The sequence below is a fragment of the Austrofundulus limnaeus genome, unplaced genomic scaffold, assembly GCF_001266775.1.
Source record: "Austrofundulus limnaeus strain Quisiro unplaced genomic scaffold, Austrofundulus_limnaeus-1.0 Scaffold21, whole genome shotgun sequence".
NCBI classification, from domain to species: domain Eukaryota; kingdom Metazoa; phylum Chordata; class Actinopteri; order Cyprinodontiformes; family Rivulidae; genus Austrofundulus; species Austrofundulus limnaeus.
In genome coordinates, this window is record NW_013952423.1 from 92,775 (window position 1) to 109,285 (window position 16,511).

Here is a 16,511-nt window from a genome sequence, read left to right on the forward strand (position 1 = left end):
ATGTATGTGCGTGTGTACACAAACATTTTTAAAATGACAGTTTTTGCCCATCCCTGCTCTAGCAGGATAACACTTGTATAGCAACACTTCAGTTGTTGAAATGGAAAGAAAAAAGTGATATGTCCTAGTGCAGTTTAAAGATTACACACGTGATGCCAATATATATTAAAGGAGATGGAGCAGCTTTGTATTAAAATTTAATAATAAATTTAAAATAATTTCAAAAATGAACAAAATATGTAATTTTTAGACATACCAATCATTTCTATTGTTGAGTATAATTTTGCACACTCAGGTTTCATGTTTATTGAAAACTTTGTTTTTTTTAAAGTGATAATCATGTTTTATAACTGAAAAGAAACATCACCCATCCAAAATAATTTTGGATTTTATGTTGTAAGGCTATAAAACAGAGAGAATGCCAAAAGGCATTCTGGCAAGGCGGAATTGTGGGGAGAACACATTTGGAAGTCGTCAAAATGAAACAAAATGATTCATCACTTCTACTCAGACCCTTCTGCGTGGACACAAAGTAATGTTTCAGACATCATATGGAGAGAATGGTTTGATTTTCACATACACATTTTATTTTGCATCAAAGTATAAGCCCCTACTGTATGTGGCTGTGTATTCCTGAGGGCAAACCAATCTGTAATGTAAAGAGTATGAAACATTACAAGAAAAAAAAAAAAAATCAGACCAGAATCATTCTGAGACGTGTGAAGACATTTCATTCTGAATCTCATTGACAGAAAAGCTAAGATTTTAAATTTTGCAACATCCTCCTAAAATAATCCTTTAACTTCCATTTAGTTGGTGCTAAATCACAACCATTCATCAGTCCTGGATTAAGCTTAAAAAGTAAACATAGAGCTGTGTTAAATATTGCATTGTTTTTATCTGCAGGTGGATTTAGGTCACCCGTCTCTGCACCTTCCACATAATGTAAGGCCTACGACTTCCACCAGTTTTATCTGCTCATTTTCCTTTCCTGTCATATCATTTTCTGAATATTGCACTTCATCATGTCACAGAATGTGACAGGAAAGAGGAAAAGGAGATATATTATTAATTGAGATGTTCTTTATCAAAATGGCAGAGACGGTAACTATTGTTTTACATATTTACTTTGACTCCATAAAACATCTTCACCTCATKACCTCGCGACAATCATTTTTTACTGAAAAACACAAGATTCAGCAAGAAACATGACACATTATTAGTTATTTTTTTTGGCATAAAAGTGTCTGCCTGTTATTTTCCCCTCATAGCATTCAGCATTTCTCATAGCAATTACAGCCCAGCCGAATATATTTTCTGATTCTGTTTCTTTACAGATGCCCCCTTTTTGAAATAAATGATTCTCCTCCTCAGCTTAGCTGACAATGGGTTTGTGCTTATTTTCACCAAAATGCTCTGTGCAAAATACAACGATACAGTAGCTTCATCAAAATAAGCTTAACAGTTTGAGCATTAACAAAAATAAATTAATAAATAACTAAAATAAAATAAAAAAATCGTTCACAGTAATAAATCACAAAAAAAAGAGACAACGTTGGGTTTGGCTTGCATAGCAAAGCAGAAAGAAAAAAAAAACATTAAAAAATATATGTACAAATTATGCAAGTCCTTTATAACAAGTCATTTTGTTGCGTGTTTCATTTTTCTTCACATCTCCACCGTGTGAATCACTGTACATCGTGTGACAGAAAAACAGAAGCAGACATATAACATATTGTCTACTCTTTTGAAGAAGGGGATGAAAATAACACTGTGAGAGTGGCGTCTGTGTCTGTACATGACATTTACAGCTCTGTGTTTCATTTTGAACACTTCTGCTCGCTCCTCCTTTCTGTGTCCTCTCCATCTTCTACACGTCGTCCTTGCAAAGTGAGAAAAAAAAAATCTCATAGCGCTTGTAACAAGGTGTCCAGGGACAGAACACAAACTGCAGGGAAAMACGTTTCACTCTGACTCTGAAAAAGAAACCAGAAGGACAGAGAAGAAAACAAAATTATAAAGCTTCAAGGAATTGCATCTTAAGCTTGGATTTGGACTATTTAGAACAGAACCCCAAACTCAAAAGATCTGAACTATCTCTTTTATGTAACTTTACTGAGATGGYGTGTTGCTGCTGTGAAAAAAAAATAATGTGTGCATGCACGCACAACAAACATCAACAAGACATAAACATTAATACAGCAAAATGTCCATTTTGTGTTTGGTATACTGCATTTAAATTACCTAAAAGGAAAAGTTATTTTTACACACTATTCATTTCCAGGTCACAGGGAGCTGGTGCCTATCTCTAGCAATTTGCAAAGAACAGAGTACACCCTGGATAGGTCGTAGGTCCATCACAGGACCACACAGAGACAAACAAAACATAAAAAAAACAACATTCATACTCTCACCTAGGGACAATTTAGAATTACCAGCCTAGCATGCATGTCTTTTTATTTTTTATTTTTTTTATTTTTTATTTTTTTGTGAGTACCCAGAAAAAACCCACACCTGCAAAACGTGCCAATTCCATACAAAAATGTCTCAGGCGGAAAGACAATCCTGCAAACATCTCACATCGAGGTGACAGCTCTAACAACTGTGGCTCCTTAAATCTATTAAGACTAAACTAWTATGTGAAGGAGTTACTTTTACTATTGTAACTTGTGCTGCTTTGATTGTGTTTACTTTGACATATTAAGCAATGCTTTCATTAAAAACAGCAATAAAGTCAATTTTTACTTGTGCTTGKCCAGGCTATCCCCAAGGGTCTCAAAAATCCCCTTTTAATATTAGAAGCTTTGATACTGTTTTTTTTCCTCAGTCATGAGTTGCTCAGATCAGATCAGAAGCTTCTCTTTATCCAATTTTCAATCCATTGATTGAAAGCATCTTAGTTCAATTTCACTTTCAGATTAATGGCTCAATTCAGAGGTTCACGTGTGCTCCCAACACAAAGATACAAAGCTAAGAGCCCAAGTTAAAGTTGCAGAAGGGAGTTCTGAGAAACTTAGCCTGATATTTTGCAAAAGCCCACCTCACTGGTCCGTCCCCCTTTGCTCTCTGCGGCGCTACAGCCCTCCCTCCACAGCTCCTCCGCCCACATCYGAGCCTGTCGTGAACGTGCAGCATGACCTCCGATGATAAAGAGCCATGGCACATTCAGCACTCTCAGAAAGTGATGATTTTCTTGTGAGGTTAGGTTGTTTCTCTGCCGTCAGCACAGCTGCTGCACACGGCTATCTTAAGCTTGAAAGAGGGCACACACCATGAGGGGGGAAGGGCATGAGATGCACGTGCACAAGCGTGAACTCACACAAAGTAAAAGACTCCTGGCTCTCATTGGCTGTTCCTGACCTGGAGCGGTGTAGTTCTGCAAATGGCATTAGGACCACTGGGAGGAGCCAGAGGAGTGTGACCTTTTTCACAGATTATCTGTTTCATATTCTACTATCAGGACATAGTGACAATTTTAACTAATAACATTTTTTAATATAAATACCTATTGAAAATATATGCAATTTTAAAAAAAATTACAATGCAAAGTTTCAAAGATTTGATCCCTAAATAAAATTTCTAAATCAATGAAATAAACATCGGAATACATTATTTCTTGCTATTTTTATTATCACAAAGCCCTTGCCATTTTGGATACACCCACACTGATTTCCCTTTATAAGGTTGATTACTTACAGTGTTCCCTGTTGTCAGTGGCGTTAGTGGAAGGATGCCCGTTGTGGGAGAGATCTGTGCCAGGTCTCTTGTGGGAACCCCTACTCAGGGTGGCCCTGCCTGATGATGCTGCTCCACTCCAGGAAGCCATATGCTGTCTTTCTAGTGTTGACACAGTAACCATGCACTCCTTAGATGGGTCTGAGGCTGCAGCTGCCCACGAGCTGTGGATGTGGGAACTCATGCCATGTAGAGACTTTGTGGCCGATGTTTGGGCTGTTGAGTGGATAGTGGATAAAATATTTGTAAAAACGATACACAGATTGGGCATCATGACATAAAGTTGGCCCTCCTAACTGAATTTGCTGTGAAAGAGGAGTACTGTTTGATAAATAGCCTCTGAGAGTCCAAACTTACAGTCTGTCTTGGCATCTCTTTGACTGGGAAGAGTTCCAACCTTGTCCGTCTGAGGACTGTGGGCAGCAAGTGGTGCCCTCTTGTGTCCAAGACTATGTGTCCCATGTGCAGCATGATCTGCCGTGCCAAAGCTGTCTGAGTGATGGTGGTGGGAGGCTTTGCCTGGAAAGAGAAGCAGTTACTTACTATTAATGATTACMTGGCTCACAAACAGCTWTGATCACAGCTAAGTTTCTTRATATAMCTTGTTTAAAACAAAAGTTGGCTAATGTTGTTTGAATCACAATAAAAATCTACAACCAGTCAACAGGATTTTGGGAAATAAGCTAACAGCATAGAACACTGAATAAATTGTGATGACGGATAAAGAAACAGCCAAGGGTTGGTTTGAAAAGAAGTAGAAATAAAGATTTTCTGCACTATTTTCCCATCCCTCAGGATAGAAATCCTTCATACATTTATTTTTGATCCAGAAGACTGCTTTGATCAAAAAGCTTTCAYAACAAATTTTCCTTTGTTGCAGAAATACAAGGAATGCAATATGAAAATACTTAAAATACTTGTATATGTCATRCCCTCATGGGTTGATACATTATACAAATTTGATTTTTCAAAAATAACTCTACAATTAGAGCACACAAACCCTTGAAGACTGATGGGAATATTTATTTCAGTCTGTCACAGCYTACATCTGAAGTTTTCACTTTAAATATAGGACAGGTATGAAATGATAGCATGTTTGCATTGCTTTGTTTGTAACTTTTTTATAGTTACACTGGCCTCTGTTTTGAACTGCAATGGGTCATTAAAGGTACATTAAAATGCAGTGTTAATGCACCCGTCAAATGTAACTTATCAAACAYTGGGGTCTAAAAACCGTACAGCTCTGTCCCTGTGGGAGAAGCTGACGAGTTCTCTAGCTCTAAAGAACAGCTTTCCAACAGAAACCTATTTATAAATGCATCAAATCTTAAAATATAGTGTTATGGCTTCTACATTTATCAAAAAATGAACTCTATCCATATTTTATGAGAAAGAATAGTCATATAAAAAGTGAACACAGTCAGGTTCAGGAGCACAATGAAGTTTCCTTCCTTGACTTTGACTTTATACTAAAAATATTTCCCTTTTTTTCCCTTCAACATTTCAACATTATTCTCAATATTCTAAATAGAATACCTTTTCCTCCTCATCGTGGTTTTATTTTTGAGTGATACATTTTCAGAATGTTAATCTAGTTTCTCACTAAAATCATTTGACAAACAGAACATTTGTATTACATTTATATTCATTTTATGCTGAGGGTCAAGTCATGCAAACTATCACATTTCAAAAACTTCCAATATAAATGAATATTTATTTTTGAAAGAAGGATTTTTTTTTTAAAGTTTGAGTAGAGATACAATTAGAAAACATACCTGAGCCATCAAGGTTATCCATGCTGTGCCCAGGAGTGTAGTCAAAACTACATAAGTTCTTTGACACCACAGCATATTTTTCATCATCCTCGTCCTCGTCCTCTTCTTCTTCAGAAAGGAGACTGGCTCCCAAATCAGAGCCTAGRGTACTGGACATGAAGTCCAACGGGGTGTTGGACACGTTCGAATTGCTTTTCATATGCCTAATTGAATGTGAGCAAACAGTATGTATTAATAAACTATGCAAAAACAAAAATCAAACATCAATAAAGTTCAGATAATGAGCATGGAAAAAAAATCTTGTAAAACAAACATTGGATAACAAAATCAGTGGATATTCAGAAGCTCAAAGATGCAGTGTGCAAAGACTGTGAATGCCTGCAGTGATTTTCACTGATTGCTTTCTCAGCGTTGGTGCGTGTTGTGCTAACACAATAGAGTTGTAATTGGACTGGATAAAGGATATCTGGATGGGCAGGGCTGTCAGCAACATGCCTGTTATCTCGTGCACAGCTGTCCTCAATGATGGCTCGCATCCCACCATAAAAGAAGATGCACACGTAATTACCAACTCTATTTACTGATGTCAGAGCAGCATGGAGGACTAAACCCAGTCATTAGCCTCCAACATGTGTCGGCCCAAAGTGATCAAGTTCTCGAAGGTGTAATCGATGGGGGGTGGTTTTATCGCCTGCAAGACACATGGGCTGCAGGTTTGGGCTGACACATGCAAATATGAGCATTATACAATGCTCAAACACTAATTCTTGATATTCAAACTCCAAACTATCAGAAGAATACAATGAAAGAAAAATCAAGCATCGTATGAGTGCAGCTGTGCAAAGCAAACATCTCAAAGAAATTGTAAAGCCTAAGAGTATTTATTTAGTTAATAACCACAGAAGATAAGGAAAATGGACTTATACTGTAGCAAAATTGAGCTATTAAAGATCCTTACCATGCCTGCTTGGCCACTTCATATTGGTAAGCTCTGGTGAGTTCGTCTAAGTGGGCCTGCAAAATGGATTGCATTTCTTCATGATGGGCAGAGCTGAGGGATGAGGATGATGGCTTGTTGAAGGGAGCTGCTGCTGGGGAGGAAGATCTTCCTCTCAGTGGTGGGGTGGGGCCTCTCTCCTCCTCTGCCTCACTGTCTAAATCTTGGTGGTGGTACGTCTGGATGGACATATGCGGGGCCCAGCTGCTGTTTTCACATCCAGGTGAAAAAGACATAGCATGCAGAAAATAAACTTGTGAACCATTTATACCACAAAATATATCATCAACACTTTTTTGAAATGTCTATCAACCACAGCCCTAAGGTGAAAGGTGCTAGGTGTAGTGTTAGCAAAATATCTCAGGAACCACTCTCCAAATGTAGTCATTGAATGAAAATCTAATTAGTTTAAGTCAAAAATGGCTTGAAATCTGTCAGTTTTAATAGTAGTGAGCTAAAATAACCCACATATTACACATACCTGCCAATGTACTAATTTGGATGTGGCAATTCTGAATTTTGACTCCCCTGTCTCACCTCCTGCACGAGTGTGGGCAGGACACCCAAATGTCACACATTTATTGAGCTCCGACTTGGCTTTATCTGTTTGTGCTTCCAAGTTGTGTCTGTGTGGGAGGAGGGAGATGAAGGAGCTGCTTCACGGGCCTCTCTCCCAACATCGTGAGTGAGCTTATTGTAATATATGTTGAATGTAAACTGCAACGTCGCAACATTCAGAAACTAACAGATTTTTTTCTGATGGCACAAACTATGGCAGAGGTACTGCAAAGCAAAACAAGAGCTTGTACAACCTGTATCYTCGGCAGCAGACTTGAAAAAATGATTTGTGCTTTTTTGTTGAAGTTCAGGTAGATTTATTCATTGTTCTAGCCATCAACCATTCTTTGCAATAAGTGATATTTTACCTGTACCATCCTTTACAACAAGTAAAGGATGGTACAGGTAAAAGATAGCACAAAGTGTGTAGTATGATCTCTAAAGGTCAACTCAAAGACTAGTTGTAAGCCACTTCCCTACTTTTCTATAAATACTGTATATCATATTACAATTTTATGTTTTTATTAATTCTAAGAATTTAGAAAGATGTCCTTCAAATGGTTGGAAAATGTATAGTTTGGAGTAGATTTATTTTTCCAAATTTTCCAGGCTGGTTTGCCTCTGGATCCTCACTTTGCATCAGTTGCACTTACTAATCCTTATACTGTAGGTATCCCTCATTGCCACCTGCTAATGTTGGCAGGTATGTGCATTACAAAACATCTTGGCAAGTTTCTACATAATATTTCACATATTGTTTTGCACTTGTTTCTTCCAGAACAAAGACTGATGGGATCTGGGCATATCTTACCTTCCGTTATGGTTTTTCTGGGGGTAACGATCGAGATCAACCTCGGTTCCTGGGAGAGGGTTCATGGGTGGTGGAGGCAGGGGCATGTTAGCCCAACATGTCCCATTCGATTTAGAGCTTTTTGTTGCACCCTTGATCTTCTTTTTCTTTGCAACTTTTGCACCTAGGGGCAGATAAAGACAGACAGGTGTTCAAAATGCGAATGAATCCCTTTATAGTCTTCTCACCAGTATGGATCTACACTGAATMCACACACACACACAGTTAAGCTTAGAAATAAATCTTTTATCTCTCTACGCTACCATCATTTTCAAACCTGTCTGCCACACAAAGTTCATCATTTTCTTTTTCTTGGGTATGTGCTGACAGCACGGTAAAACATTTTCTAAATGTTGACATTTCTTAAAGAGGCATTACAACCTGCAGCAAACCACTTTAAGTTGCTTCCATACAACTTCCCTTCTCTTATCTTTTGTACGGCTGACATTTAGCTGAGCGCGCAGCCTATTGTGCACGACTACAAAAGTGCAGACCGACATGCCTCCACGACTTGACAAAATGTATATATGCTAAATAAATAACCCTGAACACTGAGGGATTTTTCTGCCATCACTAATCAAATTAAGCCAAAGGAACGCATCATGATTGTGTGACATTTCTAGGCTAGATAAGCTCTCAGGGTAGAACTGTGATGAAGATAGAAGAGTAATTAAGAACATTGTCCTAGGGGTCCATTTTAGTGAATATGTAAATAAATGTCTTCCATTTTTGTTTGCTCTTTCCCTAGGTTTAGCTGGCAGTTACTAAGAAAAAAAAGTATTGCAGGAATTTAAAAATAAAACAGCCAAGCACACAGCACACACACAGCTCATACCACCACCAGGACGTCTATCGGTTAGCGAGTAGCCCATGTTCGCCATTTCCTGCTGGGCTTGTAGAGAAGCCTTCCAGCGAGGATCTGGCCTGTCCACAGCCAGCTCATGAAAACTGTTGGACTGGAGTATCTGAGTGGTGGCGTAAGGGGTGGGCTGACTGCCTCGCGCTGGGCTGCTGTAGCCTCCCGTCCCCATGAAGTCGATACTGCTGTAGATGGCACCGTCAGACAGCATGGTGCCTGTTTTCTCCACCGCTGCAGACGGTAAAACATCTGAGACAAAGTGAGGAGATGAATGGTAGAGGACTCACAGAGAGATAAGCTGAAGTGAATTTAACAATCTTTAAGGTCATTAACGATCCCCGCTGCTCTGGCACTCTGCATTAGTTTAACTACAGGTCCAAAATGGATTTGATATAAATGGAAGTGATTATCAACAACCATAATTAGCATGCAACACTCAGTGGGAGCCCGTTGGACTGCTCACAAGAGGGGATAATCAAGCAGCGCCATCCCTCAGTTCTACTGTTTTACGAAACATAAAGCCCACAAGCTTCAAAACAAGATTAAAACACACAAATTAAATTCATAAAACCTGGACTGTCAGTTTCACACAACCTTGGAGGATGCATAATGCTGGGGAAAGATGGACCAAAATAAATCCAAACACRGCAAAGTTTAAGCTAAATATCAAGCGTGTCAAATCAGATTAGTAAACTGTAACCCTCAGAGGCTCTTTTAATTTGGGTGCTTGTGCTTGGCCCCGCGAGTGTGTTGTTCTGTGACATGTGCTGTCACGATGCTTCCCAAAGGATGAATGTCAAAACTGTCCCACAAGGCATAGCTAAAGCCGTGTTTCTCCTCGCCCCGTTCTGACTGTGCTTCTTACCTCCTCGGCCAAAGTTGTCGTGCTTTGGACTTCCTAAGCCTCCGTTAGCTGGGAGGCTCGTAGAAGGCCAGGAGTCAGCCAACCAGGGGAGGCCCGGATCTCCCGCTTTTAATAGCCCCGGTCGGCTGTGAAAAGGAGTCAGACAAAGGGATTATTAGGGGGAGGGGGTGGTTGGCAGAAAAGCGGTGACATTGTGAAATACTCAGCCTCCCCCTGTAACCGTATTGCTCATTTTCCTCCTGCTGCATCAACAACAAATTGATGCGAAAACTCATTCAGCATATTCTCGCCCGTGGAGCCGCCCAGCACAGAGGTAACAATAAAACAACAAAGAGACATAAAATGGCAAGTCTATAAATCAGACCCCACCCTCCCTGAACTCCCCACCATCCACCATCCACCCCTAACTCTCCCTCGAGAAACAAGGCAGGTCTAAACACACACTAAATCCACTTTAGAGCCTTAGCACAACAGAAATTTACATTTTAAATTGAGAATCATGGACAGCCTCTGGCAGATCAGCTACACTGGAGCACTGTCTCTATGGCAACAGGGCTAGCAAAAGCCCATTAGGTGGTTTAGGGAAGCTAGTGTGTCATTTTTTTTTCTTCTATGTGAAATACAACAGTGGTGAATGCATGCTTTGACTTGAAGGTTGGGAAGTTGTGGGCAGCAATTCAGCGAGAGGAAAAAGGCAATTAACGACCTTTTCAGATCATGTGCTGAAAAAAATTGTGGAAGCTTTTTTTTTTTTTTTTTGCAGCAGGTGATGCTAAATTAGATGTGTGCATATTAGCACATATGCAGTCAATGGGGTGGTGTGCATAACTGCATATCTAGTGAAACACATGTTTTGTGTGAAACTACACTGCATATTTTTGCACTGAGCTTAATTAGCCTAGTGTCACCGATATAGCAAGGTTCAGTGTGGAGAAACAATTGTCCAGGAAGTTTTGGCAGAATCTTGTTCTGCTCAAGAGGGTATAAGGGTCACTCAAAAAATAGTAATAAAATTGGAGATTTTGTTTTTGTTTGAGTCTTGCAGCTCATTTCATTAGGCTAGGAATGAAATGTGCAAATATTAAAGTTACCTGTAACATACAAAAAGTAAATAAATAAATATAAGAAGCTTGCAGAAAAACCCAGTGATTTTACAATACAAAAAAAATAAACATTGCTTTTTTATTTTATTTTATTTTTTTTTTTGGAACATACATCGTTGCTTACAATATGCCTGGAGCTGTAAACAACTTCTGAATCACTTCTCAAAATTCATACTAGTTTAGGCTTCATGAAGAAAAAATTCAAGAATAAAATCAAAACTTTGAAAATAAAAACACACAAGAGATGCAATTGTTATTTCAATGTTAGAATGGACATATATATTTAGTGCAGATATCTACAACAGCCATTTGTTCTGTAGAGATTTCGTGTATTAAAATAGGTTGCAGTAARAACAATAATATAATACAAAATGATATTGGCACTGCTATGGATTTCTAATTATCATATTCTCAACATTATGCAAGATGTAAATGCTTAATTGTGACAAGAGTTTTAGTTTAGCAAGAACAACACTAATTAGTATATTACCAATAATTAAGCCACTTTCTATATTTAACCAGTGTCTTATGACTGATTTATAGAAGTATTTCATTGTGTTTTAAAGTGTTTACAAACTCATGAATAAGTAGGGGTGTGACAATAGGTCAATCCACATCAAAATATTGATTGAATGATTGATAGTTCAAATAAATCAAGGCAAAGCAAAAACATGGATCTATAATGTCATCATTTGCCCATTATAGTTCAATATCATTTGCACATCTAACCGATTGCAGGCTTGTGAAGTGAGTAGAATCAAAACTGTATCATGACAGACTTTGTGATATCAAGAGACATTGCATCATCATCCAAACAAATTTATATAATGTAATGTTATAAAGCTGCTAATTTACACCCGAGACCTATTTATAAAACATTAAACCCTTCATAAACATGTCACTAGCAGAGACTATTAAGAATAAAATTTGCTGATTAAGTCTTGGAAAAATATCTAAGGTTAACATTTGCATGTTTGTGACTCTCATAGTGAAGGATCATATAAAGTCAGCTGCAGAAGTAATACACCTCTCTTCAGAGCAGCTCAAGAAAATAATTTGTGTTGGCAATTTGCAGTTTACCCAGTAAAAAGGGCATTCATGACCCATGGCTACAATAAAAAATAACAGAACAAGTGATGGTTCAAGAGCAAAATGGGGCTCTTTATTCTTGACTTTAGGATGTTACTCTCAAATCTGGCAAACAAGTAAAAGTACTTTTCTCTTTTTATTTTCTATTCATTATATACATTATATATCATATTTGTTTACATGTTTTAGTGCAGTAAAAGTATAAGGGGTAACGTGAAAATACAGTATGTTTAAAAGGAAAAAAAATGTACAGGTCCTCTGGACGGGTTCTTCTTRAATGAAACGTTTCGTCTCTCTTCCAAGAGACTTCTTCAGTCTGAGAGTTTCAGGCAAAATTCAGGCTTTTGAGTCCTGCCTCCAGGTGACTGATACTCACATCACATGGCTATTGTTCACACCTAATTAATACCTATTGTTAACAGGGGGTGGAGAGATACTGCCAATGGCAGCGCTGTAGGAGGGGGACAGCTGAAAACGGAGGCCCCCACCTCTGTTTAATGATGGACAGTCTTTCTTACAAAAATGGCTTCTTTTACTCCTCTCTCAAACCAACATTCCTCCCTATCAAGAATGAGAACATCCTCATCTCTGAAAGAGTGACCGCTGGCCTGTAAATGAGTGAAAACTGCAGAGTTCTGACCATTAGAATTAGCTCGTCTGTGTTGGGACATTCTTTCTGCAGTTTTCACTCATTTACAGGCCAGCAGTCACTCTTTCAGAGATGAGGATGTTCTCATTCTTGATAGGGAGGAACGTTGGTTTGAGAAAGGAGTAAAAGAAGCCATTTTTGTGAAGAAAGACCGTCCAAAGAGGTGGGGGCCTCCGTTTTCAGCTGTCCCCCTCCTACAGCGCTGCCATTGGCAGTATCTCTCCACCCCCTGTTAACAATAGGTATTAATTAGCTGTGAATGATAGCCATGTGATGTGAGTATCAGTCACATGGAGGCAGGACTCAAAAGCCTGAATTTTGCCTGAAACTCTCAGACTGAAGAAGTCTCTTGGAGGAGAGACGAAACGTTTCATTAGAGAAGAACCCATCCAGAGGACCTATACAATTTCTTTTCCTTTTGATTTTTTACCTGGATTACTGAGATGCATCAGTACAGTATGTTTAGTCCATAAAAAAGATGACTAAATTTGGGGTATTTTTTCAACCATTGTGAAAAGTCTCATGGTCCAACTTTTCACTTCTCTGTCCCAGTGTTCTGTCTGTATGACCCAAAGCTGTGTGCTCTCTGTGCTCTGAGCCACCAACACATTCATCACCTTTACTCTTCTCCTGCGACCTCTCACTCTGCCAACAACCTCAGATGAGCTGAGAGAGAGGAGGACAGTGAGTAAAACAGCTGCCCACCTGCGTTAATTGGTAGCGCACACTTCAAAGGGGTGATTAATGATTTCATCTGGCGAACACTGGCACAAATCATACACGAATACAGCCTGAATAAGCAGGGGAAATGGCTATGCAAATTTCATCCAGGACGAGAGAACTCTTCATTTAAGGTTTTACAATGGTTCGTTGCTGTCTGAGTACGTTGCATAGCGTGGTGCTGAAATGTCAGCAGGAAAGCTCTGGCTGAATGACTGCTGGATTTTATAAGTTAAATCCTCACCTTCCATTTCTTATCAGGCCTCTGTCCCTTTGGAATGTAACTTGTAGAAAAAAAAAACAGAAAGACAGAAATAATGTGATCATGAATAACACACCATTATTTGGAATGACATGATATTAGTGTACATAATACAGATTTACCTGCTCGAGTGAAGGTGAACGACTGAACTGCATTTGGAAAATACAAAAAAATGGTTATAAAAGAGAGAAAAAATTATAAATCCAGCAATTGTTCTGATTTTTAGACATTTTTTCTAATGCTGAAAAAATGTGAAGCGATGAAATCTGAACTGAGTGTGCTCATTTTGCTTTATTTGATTATTTATCTCTCTCGAGAGTACCAATCATAATGATGAAAGTAGGATAAATAATTGTCTGATCATTACATCCCAGCCTTGCCTGAGTTATACTGATTGTTTGAATGGATAAAGTAAGATGAAAGTTCAGTTTATTTAATAAGTCTACCAAATTCCAGACTGGATTTCTTTTGGTTAAGCAATACAATGTAATGTAAAATAAAACCAGAATGTTATAGCATTTTGATAAATGTAGTGTTTTAAACAACACAGTTTACAAAATAAAATGTTTTAAAATAAATGTAAAAAAAATCAAATGTAAATCTGGTGTCTTGGAATGAAGCTCACAGTTTGCTTTTTGATCTAAAGACACTGAATCAAATAACTTTTTAATATATAAGGAAATTGTGCTCGTTCCTCAAAATCTCTAGACTAAAAGCTGCAGCCTGGCTGTAATAAATGCATAAAGCTTCAAGTTTGACTCGTGGCATGTTAAGAGAATTTTCTAAACCAAAACCTAGATGAAGCTCATGTTAATAGACAAACATCACCAGCCGAGCTCTGATAATGGAAGGGCATGTTAAATTACTTATCTTGCATGAATGTATTAGAGTGTTGAGGTGTGCTGCTGATGGAACTCAGCACAGCTGATGCACATCACTGCACAGTGAATTAAAGTAAATAGGCCCTATTTCCATCTGGGCTGAATATATTTTCCTTTGTTCTGCATTTTAGCCACCTCAAATGGAGTCACATCTGTGACGACATCAGCTTCCGCTGGGGGCAAGAGACCCACTGTGCTGTGAGAATCTTCTGCTGATTTAAAACTGTATAGATTTCTGATTTTTTTTTTTTTTTTTTTTTTTTTTTTTTTTTTTTTTTTTTTTTTTTTACCTGCGTAGTTGCTAAGTCCTTTTCTTTTTTTTCTTCTCCAGTACAGCCACGCACTGAAGCCCATGAGGACAATCCAGCAAACCCCTCCCAAGCCAGCAATGAAGGCCGGCTGCTTCACCACGTCTGAGATGCTATTGTTGCCCTCCGATCCTGTCATTACATCTTTCAGTTCTCCTCCTGAAGGCACCACACATAGCAGAAACACAGCAAAGACAAACAAACATATCTAAATGTCAGTTTATGCCTGCATGAAAATAGATTCAAAATTAAAAATAAAAAGGCTGCCTGATGTGATTAAATGAAATCTTATTAAATAAACAGCTAAAACATTTTGCAATAGTTGTATAAAAAGTTTATGAACAAAATAATACCTGCCACGAACAGCTTTCTGAACATCCTCAACTAAAAGCCAAGTATAAACCAAAAATACCCTAAAACAAACATAAAGAGCCATGACCAAAGTGCCCATTGTGACTTAAATGACCCAAGTAAGCATAATTTTAAATCTAGTTATTTCATCGTCCTAAACAAAGAATTCTAAGGTTACGTGCAAGTCCAAATATTGGCAACAAAAGCTAGCCGTAGCACTTCCTGTGCAGCCTGGGGCACTTCCTGCTCACATATTATATTGATTCAAAAGGGATTGACAGTGATATATATATGTTTTATTTATTTATTCATTCATTCATTCATTCATTCATTCATTCATTCATTCATTCATTCATTTTTAATTGCATTTAAACACTATGATGTTTTGAATATTGGATTTGTTTAAAACAGCAACATCCACTTTGGAAGACAGTTTGTTCAGACTACATCGACAAACTAACAACAAGCAAGGCTTCTTCTAAAGTGGATTGGTCCAATCTCAAATTTTTATGCTGATTCATTTGAAAGCCATCTTATAAACCTTTAATCCATCATCAATTTTGCATTATATGGTTAGTCTGGTAATAATCTGATGAGATTCCATCAGGAGGCTGGCTGCTGCTGCTTCTGCTTCCCTTTGCACTTGTAAATACCCATCAAATTCTACAAAAAATAACCATGTTGTGCAAAAGTGATCGCAATGTAAATTGAATAAATTGCATTTACATTAAACACTTTGAAAAAGTGAATATTGGAGTTGTTTTAAAATGGCAGCGATCCACAACCGTCTTAGATTTAGTTAGCTGTCCTGCCAAACTAGGGCTACGTTCACACTTCAGGTCTTCATGCTCAGTTCTGATTTTTTGAAAAAAAAATCTGATTTTTTGGCACATAACATTTTAAATGCAACATCCTTCAGACTCCAGTGTGAACGCTATGGCAATGATGTTAACCCCATGCTCAGATGAAGCATTTTGTTTTTGTAAGAAAGGGCTGAAAATCAAGTAACGAACTTTAGGGTCGATACAGTTCGCAGCTGAAGTTGGACATTATGATCATGCTTCTGCAGATTCCCAGTCAACCAGGACATGAAAAATGAAAAGAGAAAAAGACAAAGCTACTGGACTTTTGTTTTGGAGCTGGAGACGTATGGAGCTACAGAGTTAAACAGTGATACTCGAGGTTAGTGTCTTTATTGATCTTTCACCCCACCTCACTGATGAAAAAGTCAGATAATACGACACATGTGCATTCAGACTGTAGTCACTTTGAAAAACATCAGATATGTTTCCAATTCAGTACCACATACTGAAAAGGCCCGGGTCGGATTTGAACAGAATCAGATTTGTCACGTTCAGACTGTCAGTGTAAAAAAAAAAAAAAAATCAGAAATTAAACGGAAATGCATGGACATGTCTACAGGAATTATTTCAGTAAAAACAGTAAATAAAAGTGGCTGATAAACCAAAATAAAATGCTTTTTGGACTTCAAACACCAATATGTGAGGT

General features: G+C 38.1%; 1 protein-coding gene across 5 annotated transcripts in view; it reads right to left on the minus strand.

Moving 5' to 3' along the window:
• Window positions 1–564: 564 nt before the first annotated feature.
• Window positions 565–16,511, minus strand: part of LOC106514601 (roundabout homolog 2) — a 108,088-nt gene continuing 92,141 nt past the window's right edge. For 4 of the 5 annotated variants that reach the window (XM_014003934.1, XM_014003935.1, XM_014003932.1 and 1 more), the window contains 11 exons: window positions 14,634–14,810; window positions 13,585–13,611; window positions 13,445–13,484; window positions 9,640–9,764; window positions 8,751–9,023; window positions 7,877–8,039; window positions 6,469–6,714; window positions 5,511–5,713; window positions 4,093–4,254; window positions 3,697–3,951; window positions 565–1,976 (listed from right to left, as the gene is read on the minus strand). In XM_014003934.1, the coding sequence (XP_013859388.1) occupies window positions 1,975–1,976; window positions 3,697–3,951; window positions 4,093–4,254; window positions 5,511–5,713; window positions 6,469–6,714; window positions 7,877–8,039; window positions 8,751–9,023; window positions 9,640–9,764; window positions 13,445–13,484; window positions 13,585–13,611; window positions 14,634–14,810 (1,673 nt within the window). In that variant the 3' untranslated portion in view covers window positions 565–1,974. The remainder of the gene's footprint in view (window positions 1,977–3,696; window positions 3,952–4,092; window positions 4,255–5,510; window positions 5,714–6,468; window positions 6,715–7,876; window positions 8,040–8,750; window positions 9,024–9,639; window positions 9,765–13,444; window positions 13,485–13,584; window positions 13,612–14,633; window positions 14,811–16,511) is intronic. The other variant, XM_014003936.1, reaches the window with a different exon arrangement.